The sequence below is a fragment of the Poecilia reticulata genome, linkage group LG4 (assembly GCF_000633615.1).
Source record: "Poecilia reticulata strain Guanapo linkage group LG4, Guppy_female_1.0+MT, whole genome shotgun sequence".
NCBI lineage: Eukaryota > Metazoa > Chordata > Actinopteri > Cyprinodontiformes > Poeciliidae > Poecilia > Poecilia reticulata.
The window spans coordinates 3,624,000-3,641,026 of NC_024334.1; the positions used below are offsets into that span (position 1 = coordinate 3,624,000).

The 17,027-nt window shown below is 38.3% G+C and overlaps 3 protein-coding genes across 7 annotated transcripts; 1 reads left to right on the top strand and 2 right to left on the bottom strand.

Annotated features, from left to right (window-relative positions):
* Positions 1 to 527: 527 nt before the first annotated feature.
* Positions 528 to 4,189, bottom strand: LOC103463140 (interferon-induced protein with tetratricopeptide repeats 1-like). Its single transcript, XM_008406332.2, has 3 exons — positions 4,103 to 4,189; positions 2,694 to 3,037; positions 528 to 1,993 (listed from the first exon to the last, which is right to left on the bottom strand). Exons 2-3 carry the CDS (start codon positions 2,696 to 2,698, stop codon positions 673 to 675), a joined length of 1,326 nt encoding a protein of 441 aa, XP_008404554.1. The 5' UTR covers positions 2,699 to 3,037; positions 4,103 to 4,189; the 3' UTR covers positions 528 to 672.
* A 104-nt stretch (positions 4,190 to 4,293) lies between these two features.
* Positions 4,294 to 14,837, top strand: reep6 (receptor accessory protein 6). Of its 5 annotated transcripts, XM_008406327.2 has the most exons (8): positions 4,294 to 4,445; positions 7,972 to 8,065; positions 9,636 to 9,774; positions 10,630 to 10,798; positions 10,877 to 11,022; positions 11,628 to 11,650; positions 12,471 to 12,493; positions 13,855 to 14,837. In XM_008406327.2, exons 1-6 carry the CDS (start codon positions 4,313 to 4,315, stop codon positions 11,640 to 11,642), a joined length of 696 nt encoding a protein of 231 aa, XP_008404549.1. In that variant the 5' UTR covers positions 4,294 to 4,312; the 3' UTR covers positions 11,643 to 11,650; positions 12,471 to 12,493; positions 13,855 to 14,837. The 5 variants fall into 5 exon arrangements, with proteins under 5 accessions (XP_008404549.1, XP_008404548.1, XP_008404550.1 ...); XM_008406326.2 differs by lacking the exon at positions 12,471 to 12,493; XM_008406331.2 differs by lacking the exons at positions 4,294 to 4,445; positions 12,471 to 12,493 and adding an exon at positions 4,453 to 4,536.
* Positions 14,838 to 14,889: 52 nt separating this feature from the next.
* lg4h19orf25 (linkage group 4 C19orf25 homolog) lies at positions 14,890 to 16,722 on the bottom strand. The gene is made up of 3 exons (XM_008406333.2): positions 16,543 to 16,722; positions 15,908 to 16,086; positions 14,890 to 15,356 (listed from the first exon to the last, which is right to left on the bottom strand). The coding sequence occupies exons 2-3, from the start codon at positions 16,047 to 16,049 to the stop codon at positions 15,175 to 15,177; spliced, it is 324 nt and encodes a 107-aa protein (XP_008404555.1). The 5' UTR covers positions 16,050 to 16,086; positions 16,543 to 16,722; the 3' UTR covers positions 14,890 to 15,174.
* Between the last annotated feature and the right edge of the window lie 305 nt (positions 16,723 to 17,027).

Genomic DNA, 17,027 nt, shown 5'->3' on the forward strand with positions numbered 1-17,027 from the left:
GCTCAACAAATGAGCTTTTTGAAACGGCTCATTTAAAAAACAAAACAAAACATGAATTTATTTCCAAAAACAGTCGGGGTGTTTTTTTAATACTTGTTTTTTAAGCAACTGAGATTGAAATGGACGAACAAAAACGCACAAAATGCGGATCTTATGTAATGGACCCTTTTATTAAGGAGTAGAATGATGTAAAATTGACAGTTTTAAACTTTCCATCATCAGAAACAAACCTGGAGTGCTGCTTTGATTCCTTCATGCACGTTTGAGAAATCCTTTAATCTCCGTGGCAACCACTCAGCTGTGGAAAAACGCCTGGATGGACCTAGCCCCGCCTTTGAGGCACAGCTCCTCCCCCCCCTCAGCTCCTTCAGACTAGCCAGCAGCAGTTGGCAAACACCTGATGGAGCTGCTGAGCTCATTATAGGAGCTGCTGCTCAGAGCAACGTTGGTAAAACGTCGTGAAAGGGTTAATAGAGGAGCCATGTTGGGGTGACTTCCTGGAGGCGGAGCTTCAGAAAGAGCAGGAGCCTCTTGAAAAGACAAGAGGCCCAATTTTAAGATGTTACATTATGAAATAAAATGTCTTAAATCATATTTTCTATACGTTACTGACGGTAACATTGTTACTTGACTTTGCTATAAAACGGCAGAATCTCTCACTGCTTTGGGTTTTCAGGTGGACAAATGAACCAGGAAGTCTTCTATGTCTCGGCTCATCGGCTGCCGTTTCTCTTGGCTCATCCTCTCCAGCCGCCTGATGCTGTCGTCCCGGTAGAAGCTGTGGTGAGGAATCGCCGCTGCCCTCATGTAGAACCGGACAGACTTCTTCCTCTCCTTCTGGCTGTACTGCAGATATTTGGCATAGAAGCTGCAAACCATCTGCTCCTCTTCGGGATCCAAGTCTCTTCTCAGCAGCTCCTCGAACGCGTCTTCGGCTTCAGCTCGCTGGTTTGATTTCACATACATGTTTGCCAAAGATATCTGCATCTTTAGGGAGGACTGAGGGTAGAGAGCGATGGTTTGCTTGTGGAGACTGATTGCTCTGTCCATCAGGCTGCGATCCAGGTGCTTGTTGCTTTGGGAAAAGACTTTCCTTTTGTAGCAGATTGCGGCGCATTTCTTGATGTATCGCGCGTTGGGGTGTCTCTCCAGAGCCTCTTCTGCTAAATCAACAGCTTCGTCCATGGAGACGTGGGTCCTGTAGAGCCTTAGCAACGGTTTCACGCCGCTGTAGCTGCTAACCGGCTTTGCTAGCACTCTCCTCGCCAGTTTTTGAGCTTCTTCTTGAATCCTGGCTCCTTTCTGAGCTTGGGCTTCCAGGTAGAGCGCAACAAGGTACAAGTTCTCCAGGTCGTGCTGTTTGGCGATCTTCACCTTCTCCAGGATGTCAGAGTCCAGGTTTTGTTTCTGAAAGGCTTTGACCAATGCCAGCACCCGGCTGGTGTGCCACTCCACCATGTCCGGTTGCATCCTGATGGCTTTCTGGAAATAATCTACAGCCAGCAGCTTCTGATTGAACTTCATCAGAGTCCAGGCTTTCTCGGCGCAGATCTCCGGGTGCGGGTCGTCCGCAGACGGAGACGGGTACTCGGTCATCAGAGCTCCAACCTTTGATAAATACTCTCCGCTACGCGCCCGCTCCCCGAGCCGGTGGTGCAGCCAGGCCATGTCCCCGTAGTTCACCACCAACCAGGGGCCTTCGTCTGAGACGGTGTTCCTCAGCTGGCGGAACGCCTCGGCCGCCCTGCACAGGAAACGCCGCGCGTCTTCCAGGAGGCCCAGCTGATGGTGGACGAAGCCCTGCAGGTTGTAGATGTGGCCCAGCCAGCAGTAGCCCAACTCTGGACCGATGTCCTCCAGCGCGTCCCGGAGACACAGCAGCTTGGACCTGCTGAGGTCCAGATCCCACGTGAAGTGGCACTCCAAGGACTCCAGGTGGGATTCCAGGTGGGATTCCAGGTGGGATTCCAGGTGTGACGGAGTCCGAGAGGCGCTGGAAGATCGATGAAAGGTTTAAAACTACAGAACTGGGAAGAACAAAGTAAGAGAAAAGGAAGAAAAAAGAGGATGAGGAGCAGCAGGAAAAAAACTAGGAAATTTCTGCCAGAAATTTTTTCAAAAAAAGTGGAAAATACTAAATTTCAAAATCAAAAATTGGCTAGCTAGAAAAATCTCAGAAACTTTGACGTTACTCTCCGAAAAAAAGAGAAAAATTCTGAAATTTGGAGATTAATCTCAGAAATTTTCTATTTAAAAAAACAAGAAATTTCAGAGATTGTAATGTTCAAAMTTTGCCAGAAAAAAACTCAAAATCTGAGATTAATCTAAAATTTTGTATAAAAAAGTGGAAATTATCTGAGTTTCTAAAGTCAAATATACTCGATTTTTGAAACTCAAAATTTGAAATGAATCCAAGAATTTACTAGAAAAAAATGGCGGAAAAAATGTCACGTTTTCTAGAAAAATCAACATTTCTTAGCTCAAAAAGTGCAAAAAGCTCAGAAATCTCCAAATTTAATTTCTAGAAAATTCCTGAGATTAATCTAAACWTTTCTGAACTTTTCGGCAGAAACATGCTCTTTTTGTTCAATCTAAAATGGTCCTGATATGCAGAAGTATGGACGAGTAAAGAGGGGAGGAGAAATCCTTAAGAAGAGATGAGAAACAATCTGAAAGTGTTTGAGGGAACAGACCTCATCCTGCAGCCGTTGTCCGGATTCTGTGGCTTTCTGGATCTTTCTGTTCTGCTCTTTTAGGCGCGGCACCATAAAAACCAGTAAYGCTGAATTTCCTGGTAATAAAGTCTCACTGGAYGAGACYTTTTCTCTTTTCTCATGAATCAGAAACWGATCCACTGACCTGGTGCTACAGGAAGCTGCTGTGTTTAACGAAGAATGAAATCTGAACGGCGTTGGACGTACCGAGTCATTCTGACCTGAAAGGTCAAAGTTCAAGCAGAGCTGTAAATGCTCGGGTCAAAGTCTTCTCTGTGTGTCAGCTCTGAATGACATCACCACAGCTCACACTTTAATATTCACTGAAATATGAATCGGAGCAAAAAATATGTTAGTTTTAGTTCAACAAGAAAAGATCCACCATAAAATCTAATTCAACAGAAATTATTTGATTTCCCTGAATAAACGGATCCACTGAGATCAGATAATTCGAGGTCAAACGTTCATATTCAGATCAGCACAGGAAATTATCTAGATAGCTATTTAGCTAGTAGTTTTCCAGCTAGCTATGTCGACTAGCCGTGATAACTTAGCTAAATGCTAACCAAGTATTATGAATCTGCTACATGCTAATTAAGAATGTTTTTATGCTAGCATAACTTTGACATGCTAACTCAGCACCATAACCTTAACGCATGCAAAGTAGACATGGTGACCTTATTCAGTCACAAAGGAGAATGCTATCTATGCTAAATGCTAATTAAGGAAGCTAACTTTACCACATAGTGACTAGCTAAATTTGCTAGCTCTTCATGCTAAATGCTGTCGAGGAGTTTAACTTGCTAACTCATCGTGATATTATTAATTAAATATTAAGCATGATGAATTTGTTACAAGCAAAAGAAACATGCTGTCAAAGCTAAATGCTAATGCAACAAAATCACTATGCTAGATGCTACATAATAACTAAGCTGTATGCTAGCTTACTTAGCATGTGGGAAAGTTATCAGCCTTAATATTAAAGAAATAAACAATAAAAATCTACTATAATCTAAAGAGCCATTTTTACTGTCAAGCAAATGTCATATTTTGAAAAAAAAAAAAAAACGTAGATAAATATTTACAATAGGAAATTATTATAGTTATCAAAAATCCACCATATTTTTCTACTTTTAGGGTTTAAAATAAAAGAAATATAAAATTGATCAAAAAGAGGAATAATGTCTTTGCAAGCATTGGACAGAAAACAGGTTTAAATTACATCACTAGTAGTTTTAGTGTTGTTCTTTGTGGAAATTAAATTAAATGCAAAACCAGAGTTGGTCATTATCTGGTCCTCTTTCATTTTTAATCATAGCTATTAATGTTTACTGTGGAAACCCAAAGAGCCACTTGCAGACTTAACTTATCCTGCTGCACAAACTAACCTGAAGTGGTAGAAACACCCAGCAGTTGTCACCAGCGTGGATTTTTCTTCAGAATTAAAAAGTGATTAAAGAAGCGGGCCTCTCTCTTGTGGGCCAGCGCCCATGCGCTCCACCTCCCTGCAGCAGAGCTTTATCTCTTGATTAAATCAGGTCGTTTCTGTCAGAGGATTATCTCTCTGCTTTCGGCCGCCTCCAGGTCACCGAGGAAAAATGGGACTGTGGAACGTCTTCACTTCCATCAAGGACCGAGCAGAGAAGTTTCTCAGCGAGAAGAACGTGGTGACGGACGTTCTGGGGAAGCTGGAGGAGAAGACGGGGGTCAAGAAGAAGGTCATCGCCCTGGGTAAACCAGAAACGGTTCAGTAATCTGCTCTGCTCAGCCGACGGTTCGATAGTCCGGAACCTGAACACGTCGAATCTAATGAGCTCAGCAGGTTAGACGGTTTGAAATCCAGAGTTTCTGAACCGGCTTCAGGAAGATACTCTACAACGCAGACTGCTATCTGGGCTACATGCTAAGTAAACATGCTAGGTGGATGCTTATTTTGGTACTGATCCGATACTAACACTGGTACCAGCACTTTTTATTTATTTTACTGTAACATTAAACTTCTGACCTCTAGCAGTTTTCGTAGTTTTGTGGCAGGACGAAATTTGGAGCGTTTATAAATACTTTAATAACATATTAGCTTTATTTCTGTACATTTTTCCTAGATAAACAAAGTGCAAAAAAATAAATATATTATTCAAGAGCAAATCGAAAGGCGGAGCTGAGAAACAATACAAACATTTTTAGCTTCACCTGGTTCAAACGATCCTATTAAGAACCTTTTAATTCCCAATAATTAGTTAAATAAATTAATTACACCACATTTATGTTAAGTCAAGCAGAAAGATTCAGTTGTTGATGTTCAAAGTGTGTTTGGCTGCTAATGATGAAGAATGATGTCATTGCATTTTAGGAAATAAAATGTGTCACGTTACAATAAGGCTCCCCTTATAGACAGCTAATAAATAGCTAAAGTCATCTATAAACACTTTATAAAGCATTACTAACTGTTTATTATGCATTAAGTAACGTGAGAAGGAGACTATGGTAAAAATAACACATTAAGCAATTGTATCTGAAATGTTTGGTATAATAACTCTAGATAAAATATATAGATCTGGCTCATTATTTGACAATAAAATAGTAGATTTGATCTCCTCTTAATTAATGCAAAATAAACAGTTATTAATGATTTAGAAAGTGTTAAGAGCTTAATTAATAACATATCTATGGAGTATTTATTAGCTATCTACAAGGGGAGCCTTATTGTGAAGTTTTCCCAATGTTTATTTTAAAAAGAGTTGAATTGTTCATTTGCATATTTTATGAATTTCTAATATTGTATAAAAACGGCTGAAGTGGTTAATTGAAAAAACGGTTTAATATACCTTTTCAAAAACAAAAATATGATGAATCGATCACTAAAATAATCGTAATAATGCCAATTGAAATTAAAAGTGAAGCCGTTAGGGCAGTATTACTGACACGGTGGTCCGCAGGCGCCCCCTGGTGGTCAGGAGGGCACAAGACTTCAGCTTCAGCTAGCTTACCAAAGGGTTAAGAAAAGGGCAAACACGTCAACAGCTAACGTTATTTGTATTTAATTAAACACGACTAAATACATTAGATAAATACAACTCACATTTTTCTGTTTATGTGCTTTTAAATTACAAATAGACCTAAAATGTTACTAATGCGCAAAACACTTTTCTTTTTCTTTTTCTATGTGTTTGACATCATTGGAAAGCTTAGAATCCAAACTTTCAGAATCTGAAAATAACTCAAAACGCACTGAGTTCATGACAATAAGTCGAGTTAATTTAATTTAAATGTAACTTAGTGTTTGTTAAATGAGTTAAAAGTTTGAGAAACACTGGACTAAAGAAATATTGTTCCACTCCAGGTGTAGTGACCATTTGTCTCTAAACTTAAATTCAAAAATCAAAAAACTCAAAACTCGAAGGTGATCTAAAGAAAAGGTGAATCAAACTCAAATAGTCACCTGATGCACCGTGGATTCTGGTTTACGCAGCAAAAAAGGATCAAAAGTCAAAATATAGTTCTTTGGTTTTATTCTTTTTAGATCAGGCAAAAGGTTCCAGGCTTCTGCTCCTATTCCTGCACCTGCTCTCTGACTGACAATAAAAACCGATATGACTTATTGTCTGATTCTGTAGGCTGGTAAAAAACCTTATGACCACCCACGTGCATAATATGCTACCTAAGACCCACCTAGTTATACCGTGAAATACCCACATCCCAACCTGAAATTAATTAACTAATTAAGTGAATTCCTAATCAAACAACTTATTCTAAACGGCAAATTAAACAAAAAATTCTAATGATAAAACAACTAGGAAATAAACAATAAGAATAAAACAATTTAAATTCTAAGATTTAACCAAAAGAAAAAAGGGGAAAATGGCTCCTACACCAGGGATTAAAATGTTTCTCATTAAAAAGTTGAATTGTTTAACGAATTTCTAATGTTTAATATAAAAAAAAAAAACGTCTTTAGCTGTTAACTGAAAAATCACATTTTTATAACTAAAACAACCGCAGTCCTAATTTAAATAAAAAAGCCTGTAAGGCCGCGGAGGGAGACACAGCAGCGGGGCGGTGACGCGGCGGTGACGTCACCGGTGCCTGGCGGCCGCCGCTCCCGCTCCGGCGCTGACGCGCAGGTAGATTATCCCGGCGGCGGCGGAGCAGGACGGCGGGCCTCCATGACTGAACAGCAGCGTCAGCTGATCAGAGGTAGGAGGATCAATGCGGCGCTTCCCGCCGGGTGGGACGGAGATTAACGCGGCGCTTCCCGCCGGGTGGGACGGAGATTCTCCGGCTGCTTCTGCCTCAAAAAGTCACCAGACTAACAGGAAACCATCCCGCAATAACACAACCCGAGATTAAATTACTAATCTCTCACTTAATGTTCTTTGGTGTCGTTTTGTAAACGTGCAGAGTTTTTGTAGTTACTATACTTACATTTACTCAATTATCAAAATCAAACGCCAGAAATYCACCAGACTCGGACAGTTTCTGTTAAAGTTTCATAACTCTTTTATTTAAAGAAACTCATGTGGAAAAACTCGACTTTTCCTGATTTTGTTATTTATATGAATTACTGTTATTTTGTTCTTTAATATACCAAAATTTCCACTTAATTTTATRTTTTGGTTCATCTGATGATGTAATWTTTTTAAATATTAAAGTTACTCAGGACTTTTTACTATTTTTTTTTCTTACGCTCTCAAGTTCAAAGTTAGAAAAATAATCTTTCAAATAGGACATTTGTTTATTTTCGTATTATTGAGTTTCTCATACGGCTTTTCGCTCATATTATTCTTTTTTTTTAATTAATTTTTGTTGTATCCAACATTATTCTTGCATTATTAAAACTTTTTTTCTCGTATTATTACTTTACTCTGGTATTTTTCTATTATTACTTTTCATAATAATAATTATTATTATGACTTTGTCGCATGGTTTCATTCTCATGACTTTATTCCTGAAATATAAAATTTTTTCTTGTATTGTGGTGACTATTTTCATAACAGGCTTATTTTCATGTTATTATAACTTTATTATAAAATGACTTGTCCTACAACTTTATTCTCTTATTATAGTTTATTCTGTTAATATGACTTTATTCTAGTACAACTCTCCTTGTATTATGAGTTTATTCTCATATTAATCCGACTTTATTCTTATTTTGACTCACTGCAGTTCAGCTGGATTCCCTGAAAACTTCATGTTTTTGTGAAAAGTGTCTCCAGACGTCTCTGAATTGTGGTCCTATGGACTGAATGTGTCTGTCCAGGCGCCGTCTCGCTGACTGGACTTTACCTGGTTTACGGATATGGAGCGTCGCTGCTCTGCAACCTGATCGGCTTCGTCTATCCAGCTTATTATTCGTGAGTTTTATTTATTCCTCCCGTTTCCTGTTGATGCTCCAACAACGTGTGGGAATGAAAGCAAGTTTACCTCAAAGTTACATTCAGTGGAAGTGAGTCAAATTGGCATATTTATGTTTTTGAAACTGAATTTATCTTAAAGGATCTTATGGCAGAGAACTTGAGCCAGGCTAAGAAAAATAGTTTTATTCTGAGAATAAAGTTATAATGTTTTGCAATAAGACAAGCTCAGTCATTTTTATTTGCATGATTTTTCATTTTTATCTTTCTACCAAAAACTGGATGATAGAAGTTTTTGGTCTGAACCAGCTCTTATTCTGAAGGGCAGTTTTGTTTACAGAGATTTCATAATTAATGTATTTGTTGCTTCTGCTTATTTATTTTGCATATTTAAGATGTCTTCCAGTTCCAGTGTTAAATGTTCACAGTTGAAATAATATAAAAGTCGTTTTACAATAAAAATGTATGACAAAAAAGTTGAAATACTCCAAGAATAAAGTTGTAATACGAGAAGCAGAATAAAGTAATCTCGATTGATTTTTACCCACAAAGCACATGGGCAAAAACCGTTAGTGAAACTGTCACTGGGACTGACTTCTATATATTTCATTCAGGGAAACCTGGAATGCGGCGTTCATAACAAACAYGTGTGTTCATCTGCTCTACCGCTAGCAAACAACCGTACTGATTACATAAAAGTCAAGCAGTTCCCTAAAAGTCCAACAGATGGCAGCAATGCGCCGTGCAAAACAAAACACCCACAGTTTACAGGACACACTTCCTGCTACAGAGAGAAAAATCCACATATAAAACGGAAAATACAATATATGAAAAAAAATCTGAATGCTCTCTGGTATTGTTCAGGGGGCCGGACCAAATGTGGTGGCTGGCCGGATCCGGCCCGCGGGCCGCAGCTTGGGGACCACTGCCGTACGATGATAACAAAGTCATAATAGAAGAATAAAGTTGTAAGAAAGTCAAAATATAAAAACAAAGCTGAAATAAATAAAACAATAAAGTCAAAATAATATGAGAATAAAGTTGTAAAACAAAAAGTAATAATATTAGTGAAAGTCGAAATAATATAAAGTCAAAGTCGGTGCAACTATTCTCATATTGTGACTTTATTGTTGTAATCTTATGTTATTCTCATATTATTACAACTATTCTGATAATATTGCTTTATTCATGTATCATTGCGACTTTATTCTCATATTATTTAAACTTTATTGATGTAAAACTTTATTCTTGTAAGAAAAATCATTTTTCTTCATCTGGCTCTAATAATCTGTCAGATACAACAGAAATAAACTTCATTTATTCATTTGAATGTATTAATGTATCCATATTTAAACGTTTCCTTCGCTCTGATCCGATTTATTCACTGCAGTTGGTTTTTCTAACAAACATGAACGATTTTTGGTAAATCTGCATTTTATCGGATAAAATCTGCGGGTCTTGATAGAAAACGTCAAACATTTTTTGGTCAATCAGAAACGGATGTGGAAAGTTTTCTTCATTTTCCGCCTGTTGTTTCCAATCTTGGGACTTAAGTTCTGGTTTTCTGCAGAATCAAAGCCATCGAAAGTCCCTGCAAAGAAGACGACACAAAATGGCTGACCTACTGGGTGGTGTACGGCGTCTTCAGCCTGGGCGAGTTCTTCTCCGACATTTTCCTTTACTGGTTCCCGTTTTACTACGCGTTTAAGGTGAGGACACACCAGAGCTTTCCAACGCCGGCCCCCAAACCTCCGACAAACAGAGTTATAATGGCAGAGGTAGAGGAAGTCAATGCAACACCAGAAGCATTTCTGAGTTATTTTTGCCTTAGCATCCAACACTGAGGCAAGAAATTTCCCAGAGTCGTACACCAGGATACTGGCAGGAAACAATGGAGAAATCAGCGTTAAAATCCAAGTTTTCCTCAGCCAGAGGAAGAATGAGGAGTGAACGCTGCATCGGGTTAAAAAAATCTGCCTCCAGGAAATGCTTAAAAATAAACACTAGCATAAAAAGTTTCTTGAATGTAAAACCGCAGTTACTGCAGCACAAGTTTTCATGCTGCATGATTGGTCTGACTGTCAATAAGTGTCGTTTTGACAAAAAACGGGTCGTTAACTGCCAGTTTCCTTCGCCCTGACCAACATGGCAGCTTCCGTTGATCAGTTTCATTGGACAGGACACGAGGTCGTTTGCAGACCTTGATCCATTTATTCCGTTATTCCAGACTCCATTTGGGTTTTGGAAATGTAATAAATTGTATTCCACTCTCTAAGCGCTCTGGGTAATGGCTGCATGTTCCACATGGACCTTTCTTTCCTATTATTTTTCTTTAAATCTCTCTGACCACAGTGTTAGCAACCCCAGCCACGTTGCCAGAGGTTCAGTTCCTCCAGATAAGGGGCGTGTACTTAAATAGCGATCACCGATTGGTCAGTTTCTGACAAACCCACTGGAATGATTGGCCGGTGGCGTCGTGTCAGTTGCATCTTTTTGGGAATAACCGCAAAATTCAACAAAGTGTGGGAAATGGCTCTGGATGTTTTCCTGGTGTTTGTTTCCAGTGTTTGTTCCTGTTGTGGTGCATGGCTCCGATGTCGTGGAACGGCTCCCAGATCATTTACAACAAAGTGGTTCGGCCCGTCTTCCTGCGCCATGAGGCCACGGTGGACAACATGGTGAGCGACCTGAGCGGGAAGGCCATGAGCGCCGCCGAGAACCTCACCAGAGAAGGTAACCCAGCACCAGCAGAAACCCAGTCGCTACTGTTTCAGGAAGCTAACACTTCTTCTTCTTCTTCTTCTCCTTGAGTTCTGTCCACTCTGGTGAAGAACAAAACCCTGGTGACACCAATGCCGCCAGTCGCCCCGCCTGAACCGAAGAGTTTACCGAGTTCGACCGGAGAAACGTCAAACGTTAAAGTTGTTCCAAGTGAGCCGAGCGAAGAAGAACGAAGGGTAAGAAAATGTGTTTCCTCACTTCCTTCCTCAGATCCAAACAGCTGCTGTGGTGGAATGATGCTTCAGTGCAGGAGAAGATGTTTAATACGGTGCATTATAGATGTAGATCATTAAAAACTACTCAGACATTTTAGGATTAATCTGAGAAATTTTCTAGAAAAGACCTGGACATTTCTGAGCTTGAAAAATTGTATATTTGCTAGAAAAACCTCAGAAGTTTTTAGGTTAATCTCAGAGATCTTCTAGAATTAAATTATTGGAAATTTCTGAGTTCAAAAGTCAAAAATGCTCAACTTTTGAAATTTCAAACTGAGCAAGTTTTTCCTGAAAAAGTCGAGTTTCAAGAAAAATTTTCCAACTTTTCAAACTTAGAAATTTCTTTTTTTTTTAGAGATTAATCTCAAAATTTTAGAGTTTTTTTCTAGCAAATTTCAGAGATTTTTTCCCGATGGGCCTGCTGTGGTGTCGTACATGTTTGTGGTTTGGGTTGGTAGGTTTGACTTCTGCAGGTTTTGGTACCGACTGTAGAACTGGTCAACCAACCTGTCAGACCGTTTATGTCGTGAATCTTCTAATCCCGACGTGTTTGTCGCCTCTTCCAGCCTTTTCTTGGGTGACCAGATTGGTAAGTGAGCTGGTTGTTGGTAAAGATCCTGTGTTGTGATAAAAAAAAAAAGAACTGGTTTAATAACGAGTAGCTTTCTTCTCTGTTGATGTCAAACTTCCTTCCTCCTCCTGAAAACATTTATTTCTCCTCTGTAGATCGTAACTCCAAATCCACCCAACTGGTCCTGTTGCTGTTTTTTATTATGAAATTGTTTAATTGGGCTTAAAATCTTTAAAAAGAAGTGGCTCGCATAATTATCCTTGAGGAACACCTTAAAAAAAGGATGTGTTTGATGAAAATACATAAAAATATAAGCAAAATAATAATAATGAGGTCTTATAAAACAGGTTTCTACCAAATAATGAATCATCTCCTAACTTTAAAAGCTACAAATCAGTCTTAACATGCATAATTTATCTGTTTTTTATTCTTTAAGTTACAAATCAAATCAAAAAGGCATTTTTACAGCCTGTAGCTGTCATTAAGGCATTTTTTTATTTGATTTAATTGATGTAGCTGTGCAGCTCAGTCCGGTGGAGGTTAGTTAGATTTAACTGCTTTTTCTTAGACCAGATGCGTTTTTAAATTTTTTATTTTAAAAAATCTGGATCTTATCCAGTACATTGAAAAACTTACAGGTTAGCCAGAGCCAAAGCTGAATGAAACCAAAACATGGTGGTTTAAACTGATATGAACCTTTTAGAGCCAGAATCTGAACCTGAACATATTTGTGAGCCTGAGTGGTTCTGGTCCTTCCTGAGCAAATACGTTTTTATCACTTAAGTGATTCTTATTTTTAATTTGTGTTCATGGGTTTTGCTGCTTGGCTTCACTTCAGGAAGAACTTGGTGTAGATTGAGGGTAAGTTATCGCTCAACCCATTTCAGACACGCACTGCTTTAGATTACAAATAAAAAATCTACACAAAGTCTCAGATTAAAGTCTTAATTTGGAGTTTGCACAATTATGGATATTCTTCTTGAACTTTACGTTTTGGTTCATCAAAACCTAATTAAATGATTTAATTTAAATGGATTTAAATGTAACAAACAGATTTGATCTGACATGAGTAAAAACAAAAACATTTAGAAAACATTTTAATTACTGAAAGCAAAAAATTCAAACCAATCTGGCTGATATGTGAAACTTTCTTTTGCTCAAATAACCTGGTGATGCAATAAAATATTAAGATGTGACAAAAATAAAATTAAAGTCTCAACAAGGTCTAAACTCTTTTTAATTGATAATTGATCTGACTTTTGAAACAACAAAGAAAGACTTAAAATTTAATTAGCAGTTTGTTTTATTATTATTATTATTATCATTATCATCATGGTTTGGTTTCAAATGTGAATCTAATCATCCCAAGGTTAAATTCATAATTAAGTTTTACATCAATTACAAATTGTTTAATAATTCATTAATCAAATGTTGCGCAACAAACATCATCATTCATAAAAACACATTCAGTAGCATAAACCGAAAACAAGGGCAGGCATTTCATTGCATGCATTTCATTGATTAGCATTAAAAATATGTCAAACTCGCCCTAAAAATAAATAAACGGCAGTTTAGCCGAATTATTAAACTTAAAACATTAACTGAATATCACCTACTCCTAGTCCTATTTGAAGAAGTTACATAATTTTATAGACAAATGTATTAAAAATAACCACACTCCACTATGGATTTCCGTTCGGCGAACGTGGAAATTATACAATAGACAAAACGGGACTTAAAAACAAATCCTGGCGCTAAAATTAACATTCCTCAACAAAGGATCCAAGCAACCTGAATGTCAAGCAACTCACCTTTGAATTTGACAACTTCATATCAAGTTTTCATCAAGTTTTTGGATGTAAACCGACCGCAGACTGTTCTGTGCTATGCGCAGCTAGCAGTGACTTTAGGAACCACGCACTGTTTAAACAGCGCCCCCTGGAGGCTGGAGGAAATAACAGGTTATACAGATGCTTGGCGAACGTCCTCAGTTCCTTTCCTGGATTATTTTTACATTTTTGAAAAGCATTCTTCTAAAGTATTCTAAAATTTGACTTTCATGTTAGTGAAATAGAAAAACCTCCTTTAGCTAACGGTAGTTTAGGAAGCAGCAACATGCTTATGTCGGCTGTTTTTCTCTCAGGTAGTAAACGCTTGATGTTAGCAGAAACATTTTTAAAAATCCACAAAATAACTCAAAATTTCTTGTTTGCGTTTCACAGTTGTTCAGATAGCAGCAGAGGAAGAGGAAGATGCTCCGCGAGGAAGAGGAGCGGAGATGTTTTTGTCCTGAATGATCCAAACAGAAAGTGCTCCTTATGCCACAGAGACTCGGTTGTAAGGCCATATTTTTGTAGAACGGTGTTGTATTTAATCTGAATTCATGATTTGGAGATTATTTATTGTCTTTAGAAAACCAGACAGATGCTGGAAGCTGCTGTCTGATATACGAGCTAAATGTCAAAACAAGTTCAGGAAAAATAAAAAAAATAAAATCCAAGACTGGAGGTTCCACTTTATCAACAGTTCAGATTAGAGAACTGAATCTCTAAAAATGAACCAGTTCACTTTGAACTTCTGTTTGTTATTTGCTTCTGGTCCGCTATGTGAACATTTTAAACAGAACACCGGTCCATAAAGCSCCAGACCTCCACTTCTCTGCAACAGCGCCATCTACTGGTGGGTAGAAGAAGATCAACCCGGTCACATCTGCACTGGTGGAGGATAGAAAACATAACTCCTGCCAACACGACACAGAAATACAGAAATATTTCTGGATACGTTTATTGTTCAGGTGCAGCAGTAAAAGATGGCGGACGGGGAAACATTGAACATTTACGAACACGGGAATAATTCAGTTTGATCAGATCAGTCTCTGCAAATGAATACATGATGAAATGTGAACATTTTGCTCAACTGGAGACCTTAATAATCCACTTTCATGACCAAATGTCAGAGTTGAGGCTTTTTTTTCCTTTTTCTCAATTTGGAGGAAAAAAAGTTCAGTTTCACTGAGTGAAATAAAATATTAATTTGTTATTGATGCTTTAAATAAATGAGGACGAACAGATACACATGAGAAAAGCTTAGGGTACCTGAATATTATTTATTTTCATTATTATTTTTTGCTTTAATATTTATGTTTTTGTTGGGACACCCACAAAAACATCCCAAGAGGTTATCCTTGAAATAAATTAAATAAAAATGAAATAAATGGGCACTGCTTTATGTTTTACATTTATTTACAGAAACATAAAGAACAAAGCTCTGCACAAACATAAAAAACTAATATTGAAAAAACTAATTACTATTTTTATTTTTTTCTCATTTTTAGATTTACTTTCCACTCTGATCTTTATTTCTGCACATTTTCTCATTTATTTTCACGATCAAACTGCTGACTTTAGATCGCAACACTTTCCCATTCAGGGACCATGAAGCGGTTTTACAGGTGAGGTCAAAGGTCACTGTCTATCTGGGTTTCCAGTAGCAAAGTTCAGTTAAAGAGAAGAAGAAGCGGCATCTCTTTGGGATGTGGCGAGTCAGCAGACTTGACCTTTGACCTCCTCCAGGGTCCTGTCCAGCTGTCCCCCGGCCGTCTGCAGCGCCTCCCTCTGCTCCTGCAGCTGACCCAGCGCCTCCTCCAGCCGGCCGTTCAGAGCCAAATAGCGGCGGCTCTGCTGGAACCGCAGCTCCGCCTCGCTGTCCGCCGGCCGGGACGAAGCTAAACACAGAAAGTCCAGACGTCCGGTCAGCGGGTCGGATCCAAACACACACAGGACTTTTGTTCTGTTAATAAAGTGCRTGTTCTAAATATATGTGACATACTTATGAGCATGTCACAAGTAAGTATAAATCATTATCACAATAGTTAAAAATATAAAAGTTGCAATTATGAGCATTAAAATTGAGCTTTAAAGTCATAATTACAAGATACGCAGTTAGAAATTTTTACTTTCATATCTTAAAATTATGAATTTATTCTCAGAATTATTAGTTCAAAACTGTCTTCACCTTTCACGGCGGATAAATCCAGTTTTATTTTCCTGTAGAGTGAAATCCTCTTTTATCTGATTGGGGAGTTAATGATGTTGGATTTCTTCAGAAACTAAAGCAAAACAATCGTGTTGTTGCAGAAATGTTTAAAAAAAAATACTTCTGAATTTGATACATGTCCTCTAATGTCTCTTGAAAGGTCCTAGTTAAATAAAAAGTAAATGTTTTCAGAGGGGAATAATGGAACCAGTGATGGGAATATGAAGCAGCTGGACTCACCCGGCTCGGTTTTCTCCAGGATGCTGAAAACCGGGTCATCAGGAGCCGCTTTGTTGATGTCCTCCAGCAGCTGACCCACAGTGGGGAGCTCGGGCCGGCTGGGCAGAACCACCCGTTTCTTAGTTTTAGAGCCAATATTCATTTCCACAAGCAATGCTACACTTTCTCCATCTGAAACACTAAAGGAATAAAGAAGTTAGAAAACAGAGCAGTGCCTCAACTCCACGTATTGTATTTTTCTCTTGACGCCTGAAAACATTTATTCTGCAGAATAAAGGAGCCTGAATAATTTTGAAAGTGTTAAAGTAATTATTTACATCAAATAGATCCAAGATTCTAGATCTTTATAAGTCAGAGTCTGCTAAACAAAAATCTATCCAGGGAAACATGTCAGCTCTGCAGCAATATATAACCTCTTTAAACCGCTAAAACACGAAAATCTATACAAGCTAAAACGATAAATATTCAGCCGAATGATTTACAACGAAGTAAAATGTATTGTGAAATACTTTGGGTGTCTTTAATTAACATTACTTTAGGTGACAACAAATTATAGCTTAATTCTGCAAATAATGGATTGAGGTTCTGGTTTACGCCGTAAACAGCCACAACTAGCCGTGTTTTTCAGAGCTTACCGATGTTTGTGTTTCTTGTGAAAACTTTTCGACTCGTTTTGGGTCAGGCTCACTCCGTCAGCGGCGTATTTTTCCCACTTTCATGTACAGAAAAACGAGCCGAGTCCGGAGAAAAATACATCAACACAAGTTAGCAACCGCGACACCGGAAGCCAAGGGTAAGCAGCCGTGCGTCATGGCGTCACACGCCACGTCAGTGTAACAATGACGACGGTCAACAAGAAGGTGAGAATGTCTGACATGATGTCAGAAACCCGATTAAAGCACAAGAGATAAAAACAACAACATCTTTTTCTACTGAAGAACACCGGTTTACTTAAAATAATACAGTTTTTATGTTTGTTTTTGAGCCCGTTATCTTGATTCACACTCCTTACTGGCTTTTGGCGGGCAATGACCCATATTGTTTTTGGCCAACCGCCATTAAAATCTTCTTGGTGTTCTCTTCTGATTTTTTCAAATAATACACCACTTCGCACCAAAAG

What these genes read in the sequence shown, in the direction of transcription:
- reep6 (XM_008406327.2), top strand. Translation starts at nt 4,313, where the DNA reads ATGGGACTGTGGAACGTCTTCACTTCCATCAAGGACCGAGCAGAGAAG. An exon ending in GTCTATCCAGCTTATTATTC is followed by an intron (nt 8,066 to 9,635) that starts GTGAGTTTTATT and finishes GGTTTTCTGCAG; the next exon opens with AATCAAAGCCATCGAAAGTC. An exon ending in CGTTTTACTACGCGTTTAAG is followed by an intron (nt 9,775 to 10,629) that starts GTGAGGACACAC and finishes GTTTGTTTCCAG; the next exon opens with TGTTTGTTCCTGTTGTGGTG.
- lg4h19orf25 (XM_008406333.2), bottom strand. Translation starts at nt 16,049, where the DNA reads ATGAATATTGGCTCTAAAACTAAGAAACGGGTGGTTCTGCCCAGCCGG. An exon ending in CCTGGAGAAAACCGAGCCGG is followed by an intron (nt 15,357 to 15,907) that starts GTGAGTCCAGCT and finishes TTCTGTGTTTAG; the next exon opens with CTTCGTCCCGGCCGGCGGAC.